This window comes from Pelecanus crispus, chromosome 31 (genome assembly GCF_030463565.1).
Source record: "Pelecanus crispus isolate bPelCri1 chromosome 31, bPelCri1.pri, whole genome shotgun sequence".
NCBI classification, from domain to species: domain Eukaryota; kingdom Metazoa; phylum Chordata; class Aves; order Pelecaniformes; family Pelecanidae; genus Pelecanus; species Pelecanus crispus.
Window position 1 is genome coordinate 1,142,587 of NC_134673.1, and position 18,215 is coordinate 1,160,801.

At 50.6% G+C, this 18,215-nt stretch overlaps 2 protein-coding genes, 2 non-coding genes and 1 pseudogene across 4 annotated transcripts; 2 read left to right on the top strand and 3 right to left on the bottom strand.

Moving 5' to 3' along the window:
* LOC142596361 (uncharacterized) overlaps positions 1-18,215 on the top strand; it is a 488,757-nt pseudogene that overhangs the window by 431,012 nt on the left and 39,530 nt on the right.
* Positions 826-899, bottom strand: TRNAN-GUU (transfer RNA asparagine (anticodon GUU)). The gene has a single exon. It is a non-coding gene; the product is annotated as a tRNA-Asn (tRNA).
* On the top strand, positions 7,453-7,526 carry TRNAN-GUU (transfer RNA asparagine (anticodon GUU)). The gene has a single exon. It is a non-coding gene; the product is annotated as a tRNA-Asn (tRNA).
* On the bottom strand, positions 10,726-13,469 carry LOC142596351 (olfactory receptor 14A16-like). The gene is made up of 2 exons (XM_075725468.1): positions 13,427-13,469; positions 10,726-11,711 (listed from the first exon to the last, which is right to left on the bottom strand). Exons 1-2 carry the CDS (start codon positions 13,467-13,469, stop codon positions 10,726-10,728), a joined length of 1,029 nt encoding a protein of 342 aa, XP_075581583.1.
* Positions 17,157-18,110, bottom strand: LOC104028785 (olfactory receptor 14C36). The gene has a single exon (XM_009479912.1). It carries the CDS (start codon positions 18,108-18,110, stop codon positions 17,157-17,159), a length of 954 nt encoding a protein of 317 aa, XP_009478187.1.

Here is an 18,215-nt window from a genome sequence, read left to right on the forward strand (position 1 = left end):
ACAGACCAGGCAAAACAAGGTGCAAACAGTCTGGAGGATCTTGGGACCACTTCTTAAGACAGCTGCCCATCGTGCCAACAAGGGCCCTGGATGCTCACCTGGATCCAGTACTGGCAAACAAGGAAGAGCTGGTCAGGAATGTGATAATCAGTGTCATCCTTGGCTGTAGCAACAATGGTGGGGTCCCAGAATGACAGCGGGGTGAAGACAGCAAGTATCAGAGCCTTGGGGCTCCAGAGAAGAATTTGACTTACTCAGGGGACAGATACAGGTAGGGTCTCCCAGGCCTTTGTGCCTTCAGGCAGGGCTCTGGAGAAGAACGACCGGCAGTGGATGGGGATGAAGTCAGGTGAAAGGAGTAACATTAAAGAAATTAAGTTTAATAACATTAAAGAAATTAATTTATCATCATCAAGAAGGTGAAGAAATTATTTTAAAGCATGTTACCATTACTGGATCTAGTGAGAGTAGAAATGAGGCAAATTACTTGGTGGGTTGACCCCAGCCGGCAGTTAAGTGCCCACCCAGCTGCTGGCTCACCACCATCCCCCACCGCGAGCGGCATGGGGGAGAGCATCGGAAGGGCAGAAAATCTCATGGGTCAAGACAAAGACAGTTCACTAAGTGAAGCAAAGCAAAGCAAAGCTGCGTGTGCAAGCAAAGCAGAATAAGGAATTCCTACCAGATTGCCCTCCTTCCTCTGCCTTTGCTGAGGGGACTGAATAGCTTCCTCTTTTTATAGAGCCATAGAGCGGTCTGGGCTGGAAGGGACCTTAAAGGTCAGCTAGTTCCAACCCCCCTGCCCTGGGCCAGGAAGGGGGAACCCGTCCCTGGGTGGGCTCGAACCACCAGCCTTTCGGTTAACAGCCGAACGCGCTAGCCAATTGCGCCACAGAGACTCCCAACGTGAGCCCTGTAGAGCTTCCCATCGGCAGGCAGATGTTTGGCCATTTCTGGGGAAGCAGAGCTTTGCCACGTGTCATGGTGTGACTTGGGAAGAGAAACACCATAACCTTGAATGTCCACCCTTCATCCTTCTTTCCCTAAGCACCAGACCTCCCCTCCCACGGCATTTCTCGTAGCGGTCTCGTCTCATTCCCTGCCCACTGCAGACCATCCATCTGCAATACAAAGGTGGCCACCAAATCAACTCCTCCGGCAGCCTTGCACAAGCGCTTAGACCTCAAAGGTGTCTCAGAGGTGCCTCGGGGAGCTCCTCCCCTCACCAAGATGCGCTTCCTCAACTCATGTTTTTAGGATGATTTCAGCAATAAATAACAATAAACCAGGATCTCTTCCTTTACCGGTTTTCTTTATTTTTCTACTTACTGAACAAGTGACACCAGGCTTCCCCAATTCCTGTTGATCCGGAGTGTCTCCTGATGAAGTCTGAATAGGTAGGAAAAGTAAGGTCCTTTCCGTACGACAGCCATGTGGGCAAACTCTGTCCCCCGCCACCTCCCACGCACCCTGCCATTTCTATCATCAGCCACCTGGGACTTGCATCATGCTTTCTCAGATCTAAGCTTTACACACTAAATTCTGCAGCTGAAGGTGCATTTGTACCAGTTCCTACCTCCTTTGTTTGGTGAACCATCTGTGCACGGTCACATAAGGATAGTTCCTACCTGCCAAGGGGGAAAAAAAGAAAAAAAAAAAAAAAAAAAAAAAAAAAAGAAGAAAGAAGAAAGGGATAGTTTAATAAAATATAGACCACATTCCTCAGCTGTATCTGAAGTCCAGGTTGCTTCCACTGAAGTCCACCTTCCACAGTGGGGAACCTTAGTGGAAAACCTTCAGTGGGATACATAGGAGAGGACAGGTAGGAACATAATTAAGGATTTGGTGAAAGGGACCATCAGGCAGACTGCAGAAAGTTGAGAAGGGGTCAGTTTAAGGAGTACATGTGGAAAGATGTGAAAGAGTAGTGGGAGTCAATGCAGAGGAAGATCAGTATTTCTTCTCACGAACATAGCATATTGGCTGGAATTTTGGCATCATGGAATGAGTGGCAGAAGCACCCCATTGTGACTGGCCCAGATGCTCCGTCCATCCTTGGCATAGATTACCTCAGGAGAGGGTATTTCAAGGACCCAAAAGGATACCGGTGGGCTTTTGGTATAGCTGCCTTGGAGACGGAGGAAACTAAACAGCTGTCCACCTTGCCCCGTCTCTCAGAGGACCCTTCTATTGTGGGGTTGCTGAGGGTCGAAGAACAACTGGTGCCAATCGCTACCACAACTGTGCACCGGCGGCAATATCGCACCAACCGAGACTCCCTGATTCCCATCCGTAACCTGATTCGTCGACTGGAGAGCCAGGGAGTGATCAGCAAGACTCGCTCACCCTTTAACAGTCCCACATGGCCAGTGCGAAAGTCTAATGGGGAGTGGAGACTAGCAGTGGACTATCGTGGCCTGAACGAAGTTACACCGCCGCTGAGTGCTGCCGTGCCAGACATGCTAGAACTTCAATACGAACTGGAGTCAAAGGCAGCCAAGTGGTGTGCCACCATTGACGTCGCTAAGGCATTTTTCTCCATCCCTTTGGCAGCAGAGTGCAGGCCCGAGCTTGCTTTTACCTGGAGGGGTGTTCAGTACACCTGGAACCGACTGCCCCAGGGGTGGAAGCACAGCCCCACCGTTTGCCATGGACTGATCCAGACAGCACTGGAACAGAGTGAAGCTCCAGAACATCTGCAGTGCATTGATGTCATCATTGTGTGGGGCAATACAGCAGAAGAAGGTTTTGAGAAGGGAAAGAAAATAGTCCAAATCCTTCTGAAGGCCGGTTTTGCCATCAAACAGAGTAAGGTCAAGGGACCTGCACAGGAGATCCAGTTTTTAGGAATAAAATGGCAAGATGGACGTCGTCAGATCCCAATGGAGGTGATCAACAAAACAACAGCTATGTCCCCACCAACTAGCAAAAAGGAAACACAAGCTCTCTTAGGCGCTGTGGGTTTTTGGAGAATGCATATTCCAAATTACAGCCAGATCGTAAGCCCTCTCTATCAAGTGACCCGGAAGAAGAACGATTTCCAATGGGGCCCTGAGCAACAACAAGCCTTCGAACAAATTAAACGGGAGGTAGTTCATGCAGTAGCCCTTGGGCCAGCCCGGGCAGGGCAGGATATTAAAAATGTGCTCTACACCGCAGCCGGGGAGAATGGCCCTACCTGGAGCCTCTGGCAGAAAGCACCAGGGGAGACTCGAGGCCGACCCCGAGGGTTTTGGAGTCGGGCATACAGAGGATCCAAAGCCCGCTATACTCCAACTGAGAAAGAGATATTGGCAGCGTATGAAGGGGTTTGAGCTGCTTGGGAAGTGGTTGGTACTGAAGCACAGCTCCTGCTGGCACCCTGACTGCTGGTGCTGGGCTGGATGTTCAAAGGCAGGGTGCCCTCTACGCATCATGCAACTGATGCTACGTGGAGTAAGTGGGTGGCACTAATCACACAACAGGCTCGAATAGGAAACCCCAGTCCCCCAGGAATCTTGGAAGTGATCATGGACTGGGCAGAAGGAAAAAAACTTAGAATATCACTAGAGGAGGAGGTGACACGTGCTGAAGAGGCCCCACTGTATAATAAATTGCCAGAAAATGAGAAGCAATATGCCCTGTTCACTGATGGGTCCTGTCGTCTTGTGGGAAAGCATCGGAGGTGGAAAGCTGCTGTATGGAGTCCTACACGAGAAGTTGCAGAAACTGCTGAAGGGGAAGGGGAGTCGAGTCAGTTTGCAGAGGTGAAAGCCATCCAGCTGGCTTTAGATATTGCTGAACGAGAAAAGTGGCTGGTCCTTTATCTCTGTACTGACTCATGGATGGTGGCAAATGCCCTGTGGGGGTGGCTGCAGCAATGGAAGCAGAGCAACTGGCACTGGCAGCGCAGAGGCAAACCCATCTGGGCTGCCGCATTGTGGCAAGATATTGCTGCCCGGGTAGAGAACCTGGTTGTAAAAGTACGTCACGTAGATGCTCATGTACCCAAGAGTCGGGCCACTGAAGAACATCAAAACAACCAGCAGGTGGGTCAGTCTGCTAAGACTGAAGTGGCTCAGGTGGATCTGGACTGGCAACATAAGGGTGAATTATTTATAGCTGGGTGGGCCCACGACGCCTCAGGCCATCAAGGAAGGGATGCAACATATGGATGGGCTCATGATCGAGGGGTGGACTTAACTATGGACAGTATTGCACAGGTTATTCATGAATGTGAAACGTGCGCTGCAATCAAGCAAGCCAAGCGGTTCAAGCCCCTCGGGTATAGTGAACGATGGCTAAAATATAAATATGGGGAGGCCTGGCAGATTGATTCTATCACACTCCCACAAACCCGCCAAGGCAAGCGCTATGTGCTCACCATGGTGGAAGCAACCACCGGATGGCTGGAAACATATCCCGTGCCCCGTGCCACCGCCCGGAACACCATCCTGGGCCTTGAAAAGCAAGTCCTGTGGCGACACGGCACCCCAGAAAGAATCGAGTCAGACAACGGGACTCATTTCCGAAACAACCTCCTAGACACCTGGGCCAAAGAGCACGGCACTGAGTGGGTGTATCACATCCCCTGTCATGCACCAGCCTCCGGGAAAATCGAGCGATACAATGGGCTGTTAAAGACTACCCTGAGAGCAATGGGTGGTGGGACATTCAAACATTGGGATACGCATTTAGCGAAAGCCACCTGGTTAGTCAACACCAGGGGATCTGCCAATCGAGCTGGCCCTGCCCAATCAAAACTTCTACGTACTGTAGAAGGAGATAAAGTCCCTGTAGTGCACATGAAAAATATGTTGGGGAAGACAGTCTGGGTTGCTTCCCCCTCTGGCAAAGGCAAACCCATTCGTCGGATTGCTTTTGCTCAAGGACCTGGGTGCACTTGGTGGGTGATGCGGGAGGATGGGGAAGTCCAATGTGTACCTCAAGGGGAGTTGATTTGGGGTGAAAATAGCCAATGAACTGAATTGTATGATATTAATTGCTTTATAAGACTGTATGTTATCTCTTATTGTATGTTCTCTCTTAACTGTATGTTAATATAATAATATAGTATAATGTTAATATAATAATATAGTAGGTTAATGTTAGGTATATAATACTGTATGTTATGGTTGCTATATGCCACATCAATGGTATTACAGTAAGAATTGCCCAGCTTAATGAAAATGAACTTTGATGAAACCGTGTTGGAATGAGAACTGGCTTCAGCATGCAACAATCCAACACCGCACACCACCTCTCCTGCTCTGAAAGACTGTGATGACAGATGGAACCCAAAGTCATGGGCTAAATGAACTCAATGGACATTTTAGAGGGATGGCCCATAGACGAAGGGAATGATATCTCTGTGTGTATATATCAAGATAGGGAAAGCAGTGGTGATTAATTAGAACAGATTGGAAAGGGGAGGGCCGGTGCATGACGTAGATGGTATAGAATAAGGGGTGGATACTGTCCTGGTGTCGGCTGGGATAGAGTTAATTTTCTTCCTAGTAGCAGGCACAGTGCTGTGTTTTGGATTTAGGAGGAGAAGAATGTTGATAACACCCTGATGTTTTTAGTTGTTGCTGAGTACTGCTTATGCTAGTCAAGGACTTTTTCAGCTTCCCATGCTCTGCCAGGCGCACAAGAAACTGGGAGGGGGCACAGCCAGAATAGTTGATCCAAACTGACCAAAGGGCTATTCCATACCATGTGACGTCATGCTCAGTGTATAAACTGGGGGGGGGGGTTGGCCGGGGAGCAGCGATCGTTGCTCGGGGACTGTCTGGGTATCGGTCGGCGGGTGGTGAGCAATTGCATTGTGCATCACTTGCTTTGTATATGATTATTATTATTATCATTATTTTATTGTTGTTATTATTATCATTACAATTTTACTTTATTTCAATTATTAAGCTGTTCTTATCTCAACCCAGGAGTGTTTCTCACTCTTACTCCTCCAATTCCTTCCCCCATCCCATCGGGGTAGGGGGAGTGAGCGAGCGGCCGCGTGGTGCTTAGTCGCTGGCTGGGGCTAAACCACGACAGTCCTTACGGTCATTCTGTGAGTCTATGGTTCTGTGATTCTGTGAAAAGATGTTATAATGTCTCAGGTCTATATGATGAGTCCCTCAGGATGAGCAAGTCCACCTAGACGCAACTTCCAGGTGGATGGGTGATGCCATTAACGGTAAAACTTAAGCACCAACGGAGACCAATGAGGAAAGCCAATGTTCTGGATTAAGAACTTCCTGGGAAGAGCAAAAAGGAAAGATTGGGTCCCTGGGTGAAAACCACCCCATGCTCTCGGGGTTAGTATCTAGTATCCTTCCCTTCCCTTCCCTTTTCCTTTTCTCCCTACCCTAGTTCCACCAGCTGCTCAAAGTAGCTGAAGGGAAGTCTCTGCAAATCCACAGAGAACACATTTCCTTAGCTACTATATGCATTTTATAGTGCATTTTAACAATCTTAAAGCACAACCAAGGTATCAGTTAAAAGTGCCAAGAGACCAGGGAGAATGACAAAAATAGACCTTTATGTTCCTACCTGTCCTCTCCTATGTATCCCACTGAAGGTTTTCCACTAAGGTTCCCCACTGTGGAAGGTGGACTTCAGTGGAAGCAACCTGGACTTCAGATACAGCTGAGGAATGTGGTCTATATTTTATTAAACTATCCCTTTCTTCTTTCTTCTTTTTTTTTTTTTTTTTTTTTTTTTTCTTTTTTTCCCCCTTGGCAGGTAGGAACTATCCTTATGTGACCGTGCACAGATGGTTCACCAAACAAAGGAGGTAGGAACTGGTACAAATGCACCTTCAGCTGCAGAATTTAGTGTGTAAAGCTTAGATCTGAGAAAGCATGATGCAAGTCCCAGGTGGCTGATGATAGAAATGGCAGGGTGCGTGGGAGGTGGCGGGGGACAGAGTTTGCCCACATGGCTGTCGTACGGAAAGGACCTTACTTTTCCTACCTATTCAGACTTCATCAGGAGACACTCCGGATCAACAGGAATTGGGGAAGCCTGGTGTCACTTGTTCAGTAAGTAGAAAAATAAAGAAAACCGGTAAAGGAAGAGATCCTGGTTTATTGTTATTTATTGCTGAAATCATCCTAAAAACATGAGTTGAGGAAGCGCATCTTGGTGAGGGGAGGAGCTCCCCGAGGCACCTCTGAGACACCTTTGAGGTCTAAGCGCTTGTGCAAGGCTGCCGGAGGAGTTGATTTGGTGGCCACCTTTGTATTGCAGATGGATGGTCTGCAGTGGGCAGGGAATGAGACGAGACCGCTACGAGAAATGCCGTGGGAGGGGAGGTCTGGTGCTTAGGGAAAGAAGGATGAAGGGTGGACATTCAAGGTTATGGTGTTTCTCTTCCCAAGTCACACCATGACACGTGGCAAAGCTCTGCTTCCCCAGAAATGGCCAAACATCTGCCTGCCGATGGGAAGCTCTACAGGGCTCACGTTGGGAGTCTCTGTGGCGCAATTGGCTAGCGCGTTCGGCTGTTAACCGAAAGGCTGGTGGTTCGAGCCCACCCAGGGACGGGTTCCCCCTTCCTGGCCCAGGGCAGGGGGGTTGGAACTAGCTGACCTTTAAGGTCCCTTCCAGCCCAGACCGCTCTATGGCTCTATAAAAAGAGGAAGCTATTCAGTCCCCTCAGCAAAGGCAGAGGAAGGAGGGCAATCTGGTAGGAATTCCTTATTCTGCTTTGCTTGCACACGCAGCTTTGCTTTGCTTTGCTTCACTTAGTGAACTGTCTTTGTCTTGACCCATGAGATTTTCTGCCCTTCCGATGCTCTCCCCCATGCCGCTCGCGGTGGGGGATGGTGGTGAGCCAGCAGCTGGGTGGGCACTTAACTGCCGGCTGGGGTCAACCCACCAAGTAATTTGCCTCATTTCTACTCTCACTAGATCCAGTAATGGTAACATGCTTTAAAATAATTTCTTCACCTTCTTGATGATGATAAATTAATTTCTTTAATGTTATTAAACTTAATTTCTTTAATGTTACTCCTTTCACCTGACTTCATCCCCATCCACTGCCGGTCGTTCTTCTCCAGAGCCCTGCCTGAAGGCACAAAGGCCTGGGAGACCCTACCTGTATCTGTCCCCTGAGTAAGTCAAATTCTTCTCTGGAGCCCCAAGGCTCTGATACTTGCTGTCTTCACCCCGCTGTCATTCTGGGACCCCACCATTGTTGCTACAGCCAAGGATGACACTGATTATCACATTCCTGACCAGCTCTTCCTTGTTTGCCAGTACTGGATCCAGGTGAGCATCCAGGGCCCTTGTTGGCACGATGGGCAGCTGTCTTAAGAAGTGGTCCCAAGATCCTCCAGACTGTTTGCACCTTGTTTTGCCTGGTCTGTGAGTGCCAGGGCAATTACCATCCCCCACAGGAACTGGCTCATTGACCTGCAGACTTCCTTGGGTTGCTGACAGAAGACTTTTCCTGCTTCCTCACTCTCATTCAGAGGTTCATAACTGCCAACCCTTACCGGCTCCTCTAATCCTCAATGAGAGAAGCTAACCGTCCTAGAAGAGCTCCATCCATCTGAGCTGCCCATTCACACTGGGGGTATCCCCCGTCCTCACCTTCGCTGCCACTCTCTTCTGAAGAGCCTCTATCCCTCCATTGAAGTACCCCAAATGAGCAAGTTGTCCCACCACATCTAATTTCATCCAAAAACATCACAGCGCTGTGAGGCTCCAGCTCCTCCTGTCTGTGCTCCAGCTCCTCCTGCCTGAGCACACTGGGGCTACAGCATCTCAGCTGTGGCACCAGGGCTGAGCACAGGGTCGTTACAGGTAAACATGGTAACAGGGCCCCAGGGCCCCAACTCTGCTTCATATGCTGGCGTGTTTGACAGAGGCTGACGTAACAAGGAACCGAGGTGCCCACAGACTGCCCAGCAGACTGCAAGGCCAGAGAAACAAGGCTGGGCAATGACACCTTGTCCAGAGAGGTGTTTGGTGACTCTACAGAAACTCCGCACAGCTGTGCGGCTTGCAAGACAAACTCCAGGACAGACAGGGTGCTGCAGAGAAAGTCTTTGGGGGATGAACAGCCTTTGGTCCATCCACACTATGGACTTTATCATCATCTTCCCTCATCAGGTTTAACCCCAGTTGGCAACTAAGAACCACACAGCTGCTCGCTCACCCTCCCCCCACCCCCCCCACCCACCGTTGGGGTGGGGAAAGAATCAGAAAAAAAAGTAAAACCCATGGGTTGAGATAGAGACAGTTTAATAGGACAGCAGAGGAAGAGAAAATAATAGTAGTAGTAGTAGTAGTAGTAATAATAATAATAATAATAATAATAATAATAATGATAAAAGAATATACAAAACAAGTGATGCACAATGCAATTGCTCACCACACACTGACCGATGCCCAGCCCGTCCCCGAGCACCGACTGATGCGCCCAGGCCAGCTCCCCCCAGTTTGTATACTGAGCATGACATCATATGGTATGGAATAGCCCTTTGGCCAGTTTGGGTCAGCTGCCCTGACTAGGCTCCCGCCCAGCTTCTTGTGCACCTGGCAGAGCATGGGAAGCTGAAAAGTCCTTCACTTAGTATAAGCCATACCTAGCAACAGCAAAACATCAGCGTGTTATCAACATTATTCTCATACGAAATCCAAAACACAGCACTTTGCCAGCTACTAGGAAGAAAATCCACTCTATCCCAGCCAAAGCCACTACCGTATCCACCCCTTATTCTATACCATCTACGTCATGCCCAGGTCCTGCGCTTTCCAATACATTCCAATACAATACACCACCACTTTTCCTGTCTTTTGATATATACACACAGATATCATTCCCTTAGTCTGCGGGCCATCCCTGTAAAATGTCCGTTGAGTTCATTCAGTCCTTGACTTTGGGCTCCATCTGTCATAGCAATCTTTCAGGGTGGGAGAGGTGGTGTGTGGTGTTGGATTGTTGCGTGCCGAAGCCAGTTGTGGTTCCATCACCGCTGCACTTTGCTCGGTTTCATCAAAGTTCATTCTGCATTAATCTGGGTGATTCTTACTGTAACACCATTGGTATGGCATACAGCAACCATAAAAGTGCAGAGCTCTGCCTTTCCTGGTCTTGGCAGAGACCTTGTTTCCTTGTGGATACTTAAATATAGTGCTTTCCCTTTGGGTAACATCATCTTGGATAGTCTCTTGTTCTGCCAGGCCCGCCTCAGGAACATGGTGCTCTGCTCTCCTGGGGGCTCCAGATTCCCTTCCAGAAAGCCAGGCAGCTATCATTCAGCTCTGCTGCATGTGGAAGAGCCCTGGGCAGGCAATTCAGAGCCTCTTCACCATCCTCAGTGGCACTGGGCACCCACAAGTGAGAGCTGAGTCCAGCCCTCATTCCCCAACACATCTTCCTGTCACCCTTCCCGTGAGGCCATGGAGAAGCAAGCACTTCAGAAGCCCATGGAGAATGCAGTTCTTGGAACCTATTGCTGACTTCAGCAGGAAGAAGAGCCCAACCTTCGGGCATTGCGCTGGGGAGACAACCTTTTATGGCAGAGATGCTGCTCGGGAAGACAAGCCTGACACTGTGATGACACATTTACCAAAGGCCTCTAGGTTAGTAGGCGCAGCAGGATCATACCTGTGGAGTTATGGAGTGAATTCAAACATTTCTGTATGAGCATGATCGTCACGGATGCAAAAGCAAATAAAACACCAGCCTGTCCTGGGAAAATTAGGAATAACCTGTGAGGAGAGATGGGCAGCTTACTGCTGCTGAAGGTGAACCCATTGAACGACTTCCCTCAAGCCGTCCCGGAGCTCCTGGTTCCTCATGCTGCAGATGAGGGGGTTGAATGCTGGAGGCACCACCGAGTACAGAACTGCGACCACCAGGTCCAGGGACGGCAAAGAGATGGAGGAGGGCTTCAGGTAGGCAAACATGCCAGTGCTGACAAACAGGGAGGCCCCAGCCAGGTGAGGGAGGCATGTGGCAAAGGCTTTGTGCCATCCCTGTTCAGAGGGGATCCTCAGCACAGCCCTGAAGATCTGCACATAGCACAGAACAATGAAAATAAAACCAACAAATGCTAAAGCTAGACTGAACACAAGAAGCCCAACTTCCCTGAGGTAGTCATCGGAACAGGTGAGCTTGAGGAGCTGAGGAAGTTCACAGAAGAACTGGTCTATGGTACTGCCTTGGCAGAGTGGTAGTGAAAATGTATTGGCAGTGTGCAGCAGGCCATGGAGGACCCCACTGCCCCAGGCAGCTGCTGCCATTTTGACACAGGCTCTGCTGCCCAGGAGGGTCCCATAGTGCAGGGGCCTGCAGATGGCAAGGTAGCGGTCGTAGGCCGTGATGGTGAGAAGATAAAACTCTCCTGTGACAAACAAGACAAACATAGAGACCTGGGCAGCACATCCATAGTAGGAAATAATCCTGGTGTCCCAGAGGGAATTGGCCACGGATTTGGGGAGAGTGGAGGAGACAGAGCCCAGGTCGAGGAGGGAGAGGTTGAGGAGGAAGAAGTACATGGGGGTGTGGAGGCGGTGGTCGCAGGCTATGGCAGTGATGATGAGGCCGTTGCCCAGGAGGGCAGCCAGGTAGATGCCCAGGAAGAGCCAGAAGTGCAGGAGCTGCAGCTCCCGCGTGTCTGCAAATGCCAGGAGGAGGAACTCAGTGATGGAGCTGCTGAGGAGGAACTCAATGATGGAGCTGCTGTTGGACATCTGCTCCTTCTGGGACTCCTGTGCTGTCCGAGGAGAAAAAGATATGGACAAGGTAGGGCAGCCTTGTCTGAGGAAAACCTGTTCTGTTTGTCATCGAAAGTGCCCACATCACCTCTCTTCTTCTCAAGAGAACCCTCCTGTGCAAGCAAAGCAGAATAAGGAATTCCTACCAGATTGCCCTCCTTCCTCTGCCTTTGCTGAGGGGACTGAATAGCTTCCTCTTTTTATAGAGCCATAGAGCGGTCTGGGTTGGAAGTTCAGCAGGGTCCCAGAACAGCAACAAAAAGGAGATTGGAGGGCAATTCACGTGTCCCCCAGTAAAAGAACATGGGTAGGTCAACATGCTCCCTGGAAAACATCCTGAGATAGGGGGAATGGTCTGTGCTCCTTCCACAGCTGCTGAACCCCGGGTAGGGGCTCAGTGGAAGCGCTCCCATCCACCTGGATCTGCTTCCCACACTGACTAGCACAACTAGTGCAGAGTCACAACATGGCCCTGGGCAGCACAGCCCCCTCTGCAGAGCAGCACCAACAGCTCCAGGCCCTGCATAAAACACGGGGAGGAGGCCAGGAGCACTGGGAGGTGTGAGGATCAGAAGAGAGATTAGAGGAGATCAGACAGGAGCAGATCTGGGCTGGAAATTGCCTCACAGAGAATAATGTTGGTGCTCAGCTAATCCAAGATGGTGCCAAGAGTTTGGTTACCCTAAAGCATGGTCACGGTGCAGTGCCAGAAGTGCTCACTGTCCTGGTGCTCCACCAGGCCTGGGAAGTAGTAAAGGATGGGTGTCCCCCACTCCCCATCATCCCTCCTGAAGGGTGGCATCAAATGGAGGCTGCGACCCTGTGTCAGGGCTTGCACTGAAGGCAGCATTGACCCAGAAGCCACTTAATTTCACTGCTGTCCTTCAGTCCCTGTTGGACCAGTCCATGACCTGGAGACAGTCTCCCTTACCCTTTTTGCCAGCCCTTACCCAAAAAGTCACCTCCAAACAAAGCTACTCATCCAGGGCTGAGCTGGAAGACAGGGGCCCAGCTGTGACCATTGAGTGGTGGACAAGGCCTCTCCTGGGTTGTCTGCAGGGCTAGCAGCCTTTTTGATCCCCATAGGAAAAGGCAGCATGCAGAGGAGAACCTGGGAAACTGTAGACCACCCCTATGCTCGTGAGGGCCCTCAAGAAGAGTCCCTTAGTCCAAATGGCTAGCCTGGCTTGTTGCTGCATGAACAGACAGGAGAAACTTCCCCAGAAAGTTGACCCCCCCGGGTCAAGCCAGACCCTTGTCCTCATACCAGCTGTTTCCAGCCCTCACCATTCACCACAGTCCTGGGGAGTGCTGATCATTGAAACGTGACCATCTCCATGCTCCTGCTGGGCTTAGTGCCTGTATCAGTAGGACAGGCAGCCCCGTCCTGCCTCAGTCCTTGCCCAGACCCCTGCAAACCACAGAGCAGGGCCGACTGGAAACCTGTAGCTGGAACACAACTGAGACGGGCCAGTGCCAGCCCCCGCATTCCCGGAAGCCCCTCTGTAGCCAGAGCAGCTCTCCATGGCCAGTAAAGGACTCAACACTGCTTATGGGGTCAGAGGTCCCTCAGAGACTGCAGCCATTGGCACCACCTGCTGGGAACTAAATACCCAGTGCCAAGTTTCAGTGCCCTGCACTGCAGCTCATGGTGCCTCCCCTCCCATTTCACTGTCTTCTCTCAGGCGCACCACTGGGTGTATTGCTGCCTGACCAGTTGTGCAGAGGAGCTGCTGGAGGTCTCTGTTGAGCCCCATGGCCCCTGGTTCTGTCCTGGTGTCAGCCCATAGGTACCACGACAGTTCCTCTGTGATGGGTTGTGCTGTGGTTTGGTGTCTCCATGTGCCCTCCTCTGGGTCCATGCAGGGACCCCCAGTACATATCTATGATTGGAGTGGACCACCTGGCTGCACCATCCTAGGGCATCCCGTTGAGGCCACACTTGGAAAGTAGGTTCTGATTGTTATGGCAGGTTACCTTGTCCAGAGCCAAACGTCCACCCTGCTTTTCACTCACTGCCCTCGCCTGGAGGACTGGGAGAAAATAGAAGGTGGAAAGTATCATGGATTGAGCTAATGACAGTATAAGAAAAAAAAAAAAAAAAAGCTGTGCACACAAGCAAAGCAAAAAAAGGAATTCATGTACTACTTTGTATTGACAGGGAGATGTCCAGCCATGTCTTGAAAGCAGGGCCTCAACGTGTAATGGTTGCTTGGCAAAACTGTTTTGGGTTTGTGTGGAAAGGTTTTGGTAGCAGGGGGGGCTACAGGGGTGGCTTCTGTGAGAAGGTGCTAGAAGCTTCCCCTGCATCCAATAGAGCCAATGACAGCTGGCTCCAAGATGGACCCACCACTGGCAAAGGCCAAGCCAATCAGTGACAGCAGTAGCGCCTCTGTGATAACATAATTAAGAAGGGGAAAACAAAAACCTGTGGGGCAGCAAGAGCAGCCAGAGAGAGGAGTGAGACTATGTGAGAGAAACAACTCTGCAAACCCCAAGGTCAGTGAAGAAGGAGGGGGAGGAGGTGCTCCAGGTGCCAGAGCAGAGATTCCCCTGCAGCCCATGGTGAAGCAGGCTGTCCCCCTGCACCCATGGAGGCCCACGGTGCAGCAGATATCCACCTGCAGTCCGCAGAGGACCCCACACTGGAGCAGGTGGATGTGCCTGAAGGCGGTTGTGACCTTGGTGGGAAGCCCACACTGGAGCAGGGTCCTGGCAGGACCTTGTGAAGCTGTGGAGACAGAGGAGCCCATGCTGAAGAGGTTTGCTGGCAGGACCTGTGACCCTGTGGGCAACCCATGCTGGATCAGTCTATTCCTGAAGGACTGCACCCTGTGGAAAGGACCAACACTGGCGCAGTTCATGAAGAACTGCAGCCTGTGGGAAGGACCCACATTGGAGAAATTTGTGGTGCACTGTCTCCTGTGGGTGGGACCCCATGCTGGAGCAGGGGAAGAGTGTGAGGAAGAGCAGCAGAGACCATATATGATGAACTGACTGCAAACCCTGTTCCCCATAGCCCTGTGCTGTGCAGGGGGAGGAGGTGGAGAAATTGGAAGTGAAGTTGAGCCTGGGAAGAAGGGAGGGATGGGGGGAGGTGTTTTTAGATTTCTTCTTATTTCTTATTATCCTATTCTGATTTGATTGTCAAAGTCAACAAATTAAATTAATTTCCCCAAGACGAGTCTGTTTTGCCCATGACGGTAATTTGCTCACTGATCTCCCTGTCCTTAGCTCAAGCCAAGAGCCTTTCATCACATTTTCTCTCCCCATGTCTTGCTGAGGAGGGGAGTTATAGAGCAGCTTGGTGGGCACCTGGCATCCAGCAATGTCAACCCACCACAGCTGTCCACCTGGCAAATCCTTCCACAGGTGTCTCTTGGCTCCCCAGAGTCATCACTGTGACTGAGAGGTGGGGAAAAGTCCCCTTGGCATGGTCTCCATGACAGACCTTGATTCCCCATCCTCCCACAGCTCTCCTGCCTTGGTACCACCACCAGCACACGGCCCCTTATCAGCCCTAGCTGTATCCCATGCAGGGTTCACAGAGAGCATATGTAAGCCCAGACAGGCTTGAGGAGGGGGCCCATGTGAACCTCATGAAGTTCAACAAGGCCAAGTATGAAGTCCTGCATCCAGACTGGGGCAATCCCCAATATCAGTAAAGACTGAGGGATGAAGGGATTGAGAGCAGCCCTGCGGAGAAGGACTTGGGGGTACTGGTGGATGAAAAATTGGACATGAGCCAACAATGTGCACTTGCAGCCCAGAAAGCCGACCGTATCCTGGGCTGCATCAAAAGCAGCGTGGCCAGGAGGTTGAGGGAAGCCGTTCCCCCCCTCTACCCCACCCTTGTGAGACCCCACCTGGAGCACTCCTTCCAACTGTGGGGCCCCCAGCACAAGAATGACATGAACCTGTTAAAGCAGGTCCAGAGGAGGGCCACGAAAATGATCAGAGGGATGGAACACCTCTCCTATGGAGAAAGGCTGAGGGAGTTGGGGTTATTCAGCTTGGAGAAGAGAAGGCTCTGGGAAGACCCTTTTGCGACCTTTCAATATATAAAGGGGGCTTATAAAAAAGATGGAAAGAGACTTTTTACCAAGGTCTGTAGTGACAGGACAAGGGGCAATGTTTTTAAACCGAAAGGGGGTAAATTAGATTGAACACAAGGAAGACATTTTTTACAATGAGGGTAGTGAGGCACTGGTACTGGTTGCCCAGAGAAGTTGTGGATGCTCCATCACTGGAAGTGTTCAAGGTCAGGTTGGACAGGACTTTGAGCAACCTGATCTAGTGGATGATGTCCCTCGCCAGTGTCGGACTCCCAGCATGAGTGCTGGAACTTGATGATCTTTAAAGGTCCCTTCCAACCCAAATATTTCTATGACTCTATGATCCCCCCCACCCAGTATAGACAGAGATTCCAGCAGGAGGATGGGGCTGGTCAGATTTTGAAGATCAGCTTTCACCTGGGCAGGGGTGAATGGCCTTCCCTGTGTTCCCACAGGCACTGAGCTGGTGGTGTTACTCTGCAGAGTGAGTGGGCTGTGGTGCCCATGGGGTGACTCTGCATGGCCATACTGTTCAGGGTGGAAAGCAGACCCAGCCAGCTGGGATCACTGCTGCTAATCCTCCTCCCCGGGGTCTGTGGGTGTGGCAGGTGTTTGAAGGGATGATGGTGCATTTCCAATTACTTGTAGATGTGTCCAGGTGTACCTCTAGATCCAGCTAACTTCACTAACGGTGACCTGAATCCCTCCCCAGCTTCTCTTCCCTGTGCCTGATGGGTTCCCACTGCCTCTTCTGGGATTACAGAGTTCTTATTTGCCTGCAAGATACCTGGATTTAATACTTTTCCTTTGGGGGATTCCATCTTGAGAGATCTCTCACTTTGTGGGGCTCCAGCCACTTCACGCCCCAAGCACATGCTGTCCCTGGAGACCCCCTGGGCAATCCAGTCAGGATGCCTCCTTAAGGACATCATCTGCATGTCACCTGTGGGACAGCCCTGGATATGTAATGAAGTGACTGACCATTGACCATCCAGGCCTTGGTCTCTGACAGGTCACAATGTCAAAATGAGCTTTTTTCTCCTGAAACCAAAGAGAAACAGTCCCTTTTGGGGAGCAAATCTTTGGGCCTGTTCTTGGCACCATATTTGGAAGAAGGGCCCAGCTTTCAGGCAGGTGCACTGGGGCAATCCCATTTTATTACAGAAGTGTTATAAGAGACTCTGTGCTGACCCACTCTTAGACATACATTTATGTGGGCTCCATGTGAGACAGAAAAGGTTCATTCCTCATTAGCAGTGGGAGGAATCCAAAAATTTCTGTAGGCACATGTAAAGCACAAACAGTAAAAATAATTATATGAAAAAAATTATCATGATAATGAAAACAAACAAAAGACAAGCCTGGAACAGGAAGCATTGGGAGTAATTTCTAGAGAGTGATGGGAACTTTATGACTACAGAAAAATGTCCATAAAAACAGTTTCCTCAGGGAATCCTTGAGCTCCTGGTTCCTCATGCTGTAAATGAGGGGGTTCACAGCTGGAGGCACCACTGAGTACAGAACTGCGACCACCAGATTCAGGGACTGGGAGGAGATGGAGGAGGGCTTCAGGTAGGCAAACATGGCAGTGCCAATAAACAGGGAGACCACGGCCAGGTGAGGGAGGCATGTGGCAAACACTTTGTGCCGTCCCTGTTCAGAGGGGATCCTCAGCACAGCCCTGAAGATCTGCACATAGGACAGAACAATGAAAATAAAGCACCCGATACCTGAAGAAAAACAAAACACAAGAAGCCAAATTTCCCTGAGGTAGTCATCTGAGCAGGAGAGTTTGAGGAGCTGGGGAAGTTCACAGAAGAACTGGTCTATGGTACTGCCTTGGCAGAGTGGTAGTGAAAATGTATTGGCAGTGTGCCCCACAGCACTGATAAACCCACTGCCCCAGGCAGCTGCTGCCATTTTGACACAGGCTCTGCTGCCCAGGAGGGTCCCATAGTGCAGGGGCTTGCAGATGGCAAGGTAGCGGTCGTAGGCCATGATGGTGAGAAGATAAAACTCTCCTGTGACAAACAAGACAAACATAGAGACCTGGGCAGCACATCCATAGTAGGAAATAATCCTGGTGTCCCAGAGGGAATTGGCCATGGATTTGGGGAGAGTGGTGGAGACAGAGCCCAGGTCGAGGAGGGAGAGGTTGAGGAGGAAGAAGTACATGGGGGTGTGGAGGCGGTGGTCGCAGGCTATGGCAGTGATGATGAGGCCGTTGCCCAGGAGGGCAGCCAGGTAGATGCCCAGGAAGAGCCAGAAGTGCAGGAGCTGCAGCTCCCGCGTGTCTGCAAATGCCAGGAGGAGGAACTCAGTGATGGAGCTGCTGTTGGACATTTGGTTCTTCTGGGCATGGGGGCCTGTTCAAGGAGAAAAAGTCAGTGACACATTAGAATACACTTCTCTGAGAAAAACCCTTGCATTTTCTCATGGTAATCCTCC

What these genes read in the sequence shown, in the direction of transcription:
- LOC142596351 (XM_075725468.1), bottom strand. Translation starts at nt 13,469, where the DNA reads ATGGGGCTCAACAGAGACCTCCAGCAGCTCCTCTGCACAACTG. An exon ending in GCAGCTCCTCTGCACAACTG is followed by an intron (nt 11,712 to 13,426) that starts GTCAGGCAGCAA and finishes CTCCTCGGACAG; the next exon opens with CACAGGAGTCCCAGAAGGAG.
- LOC104028785 (XM_009479912.1), bottom strand. Translation starts at nt 18,110, where the DNA reads ATGTCCAACAGCAGCTCCATCACTGAGTTCCTCCTCCTGGCATTTGCA.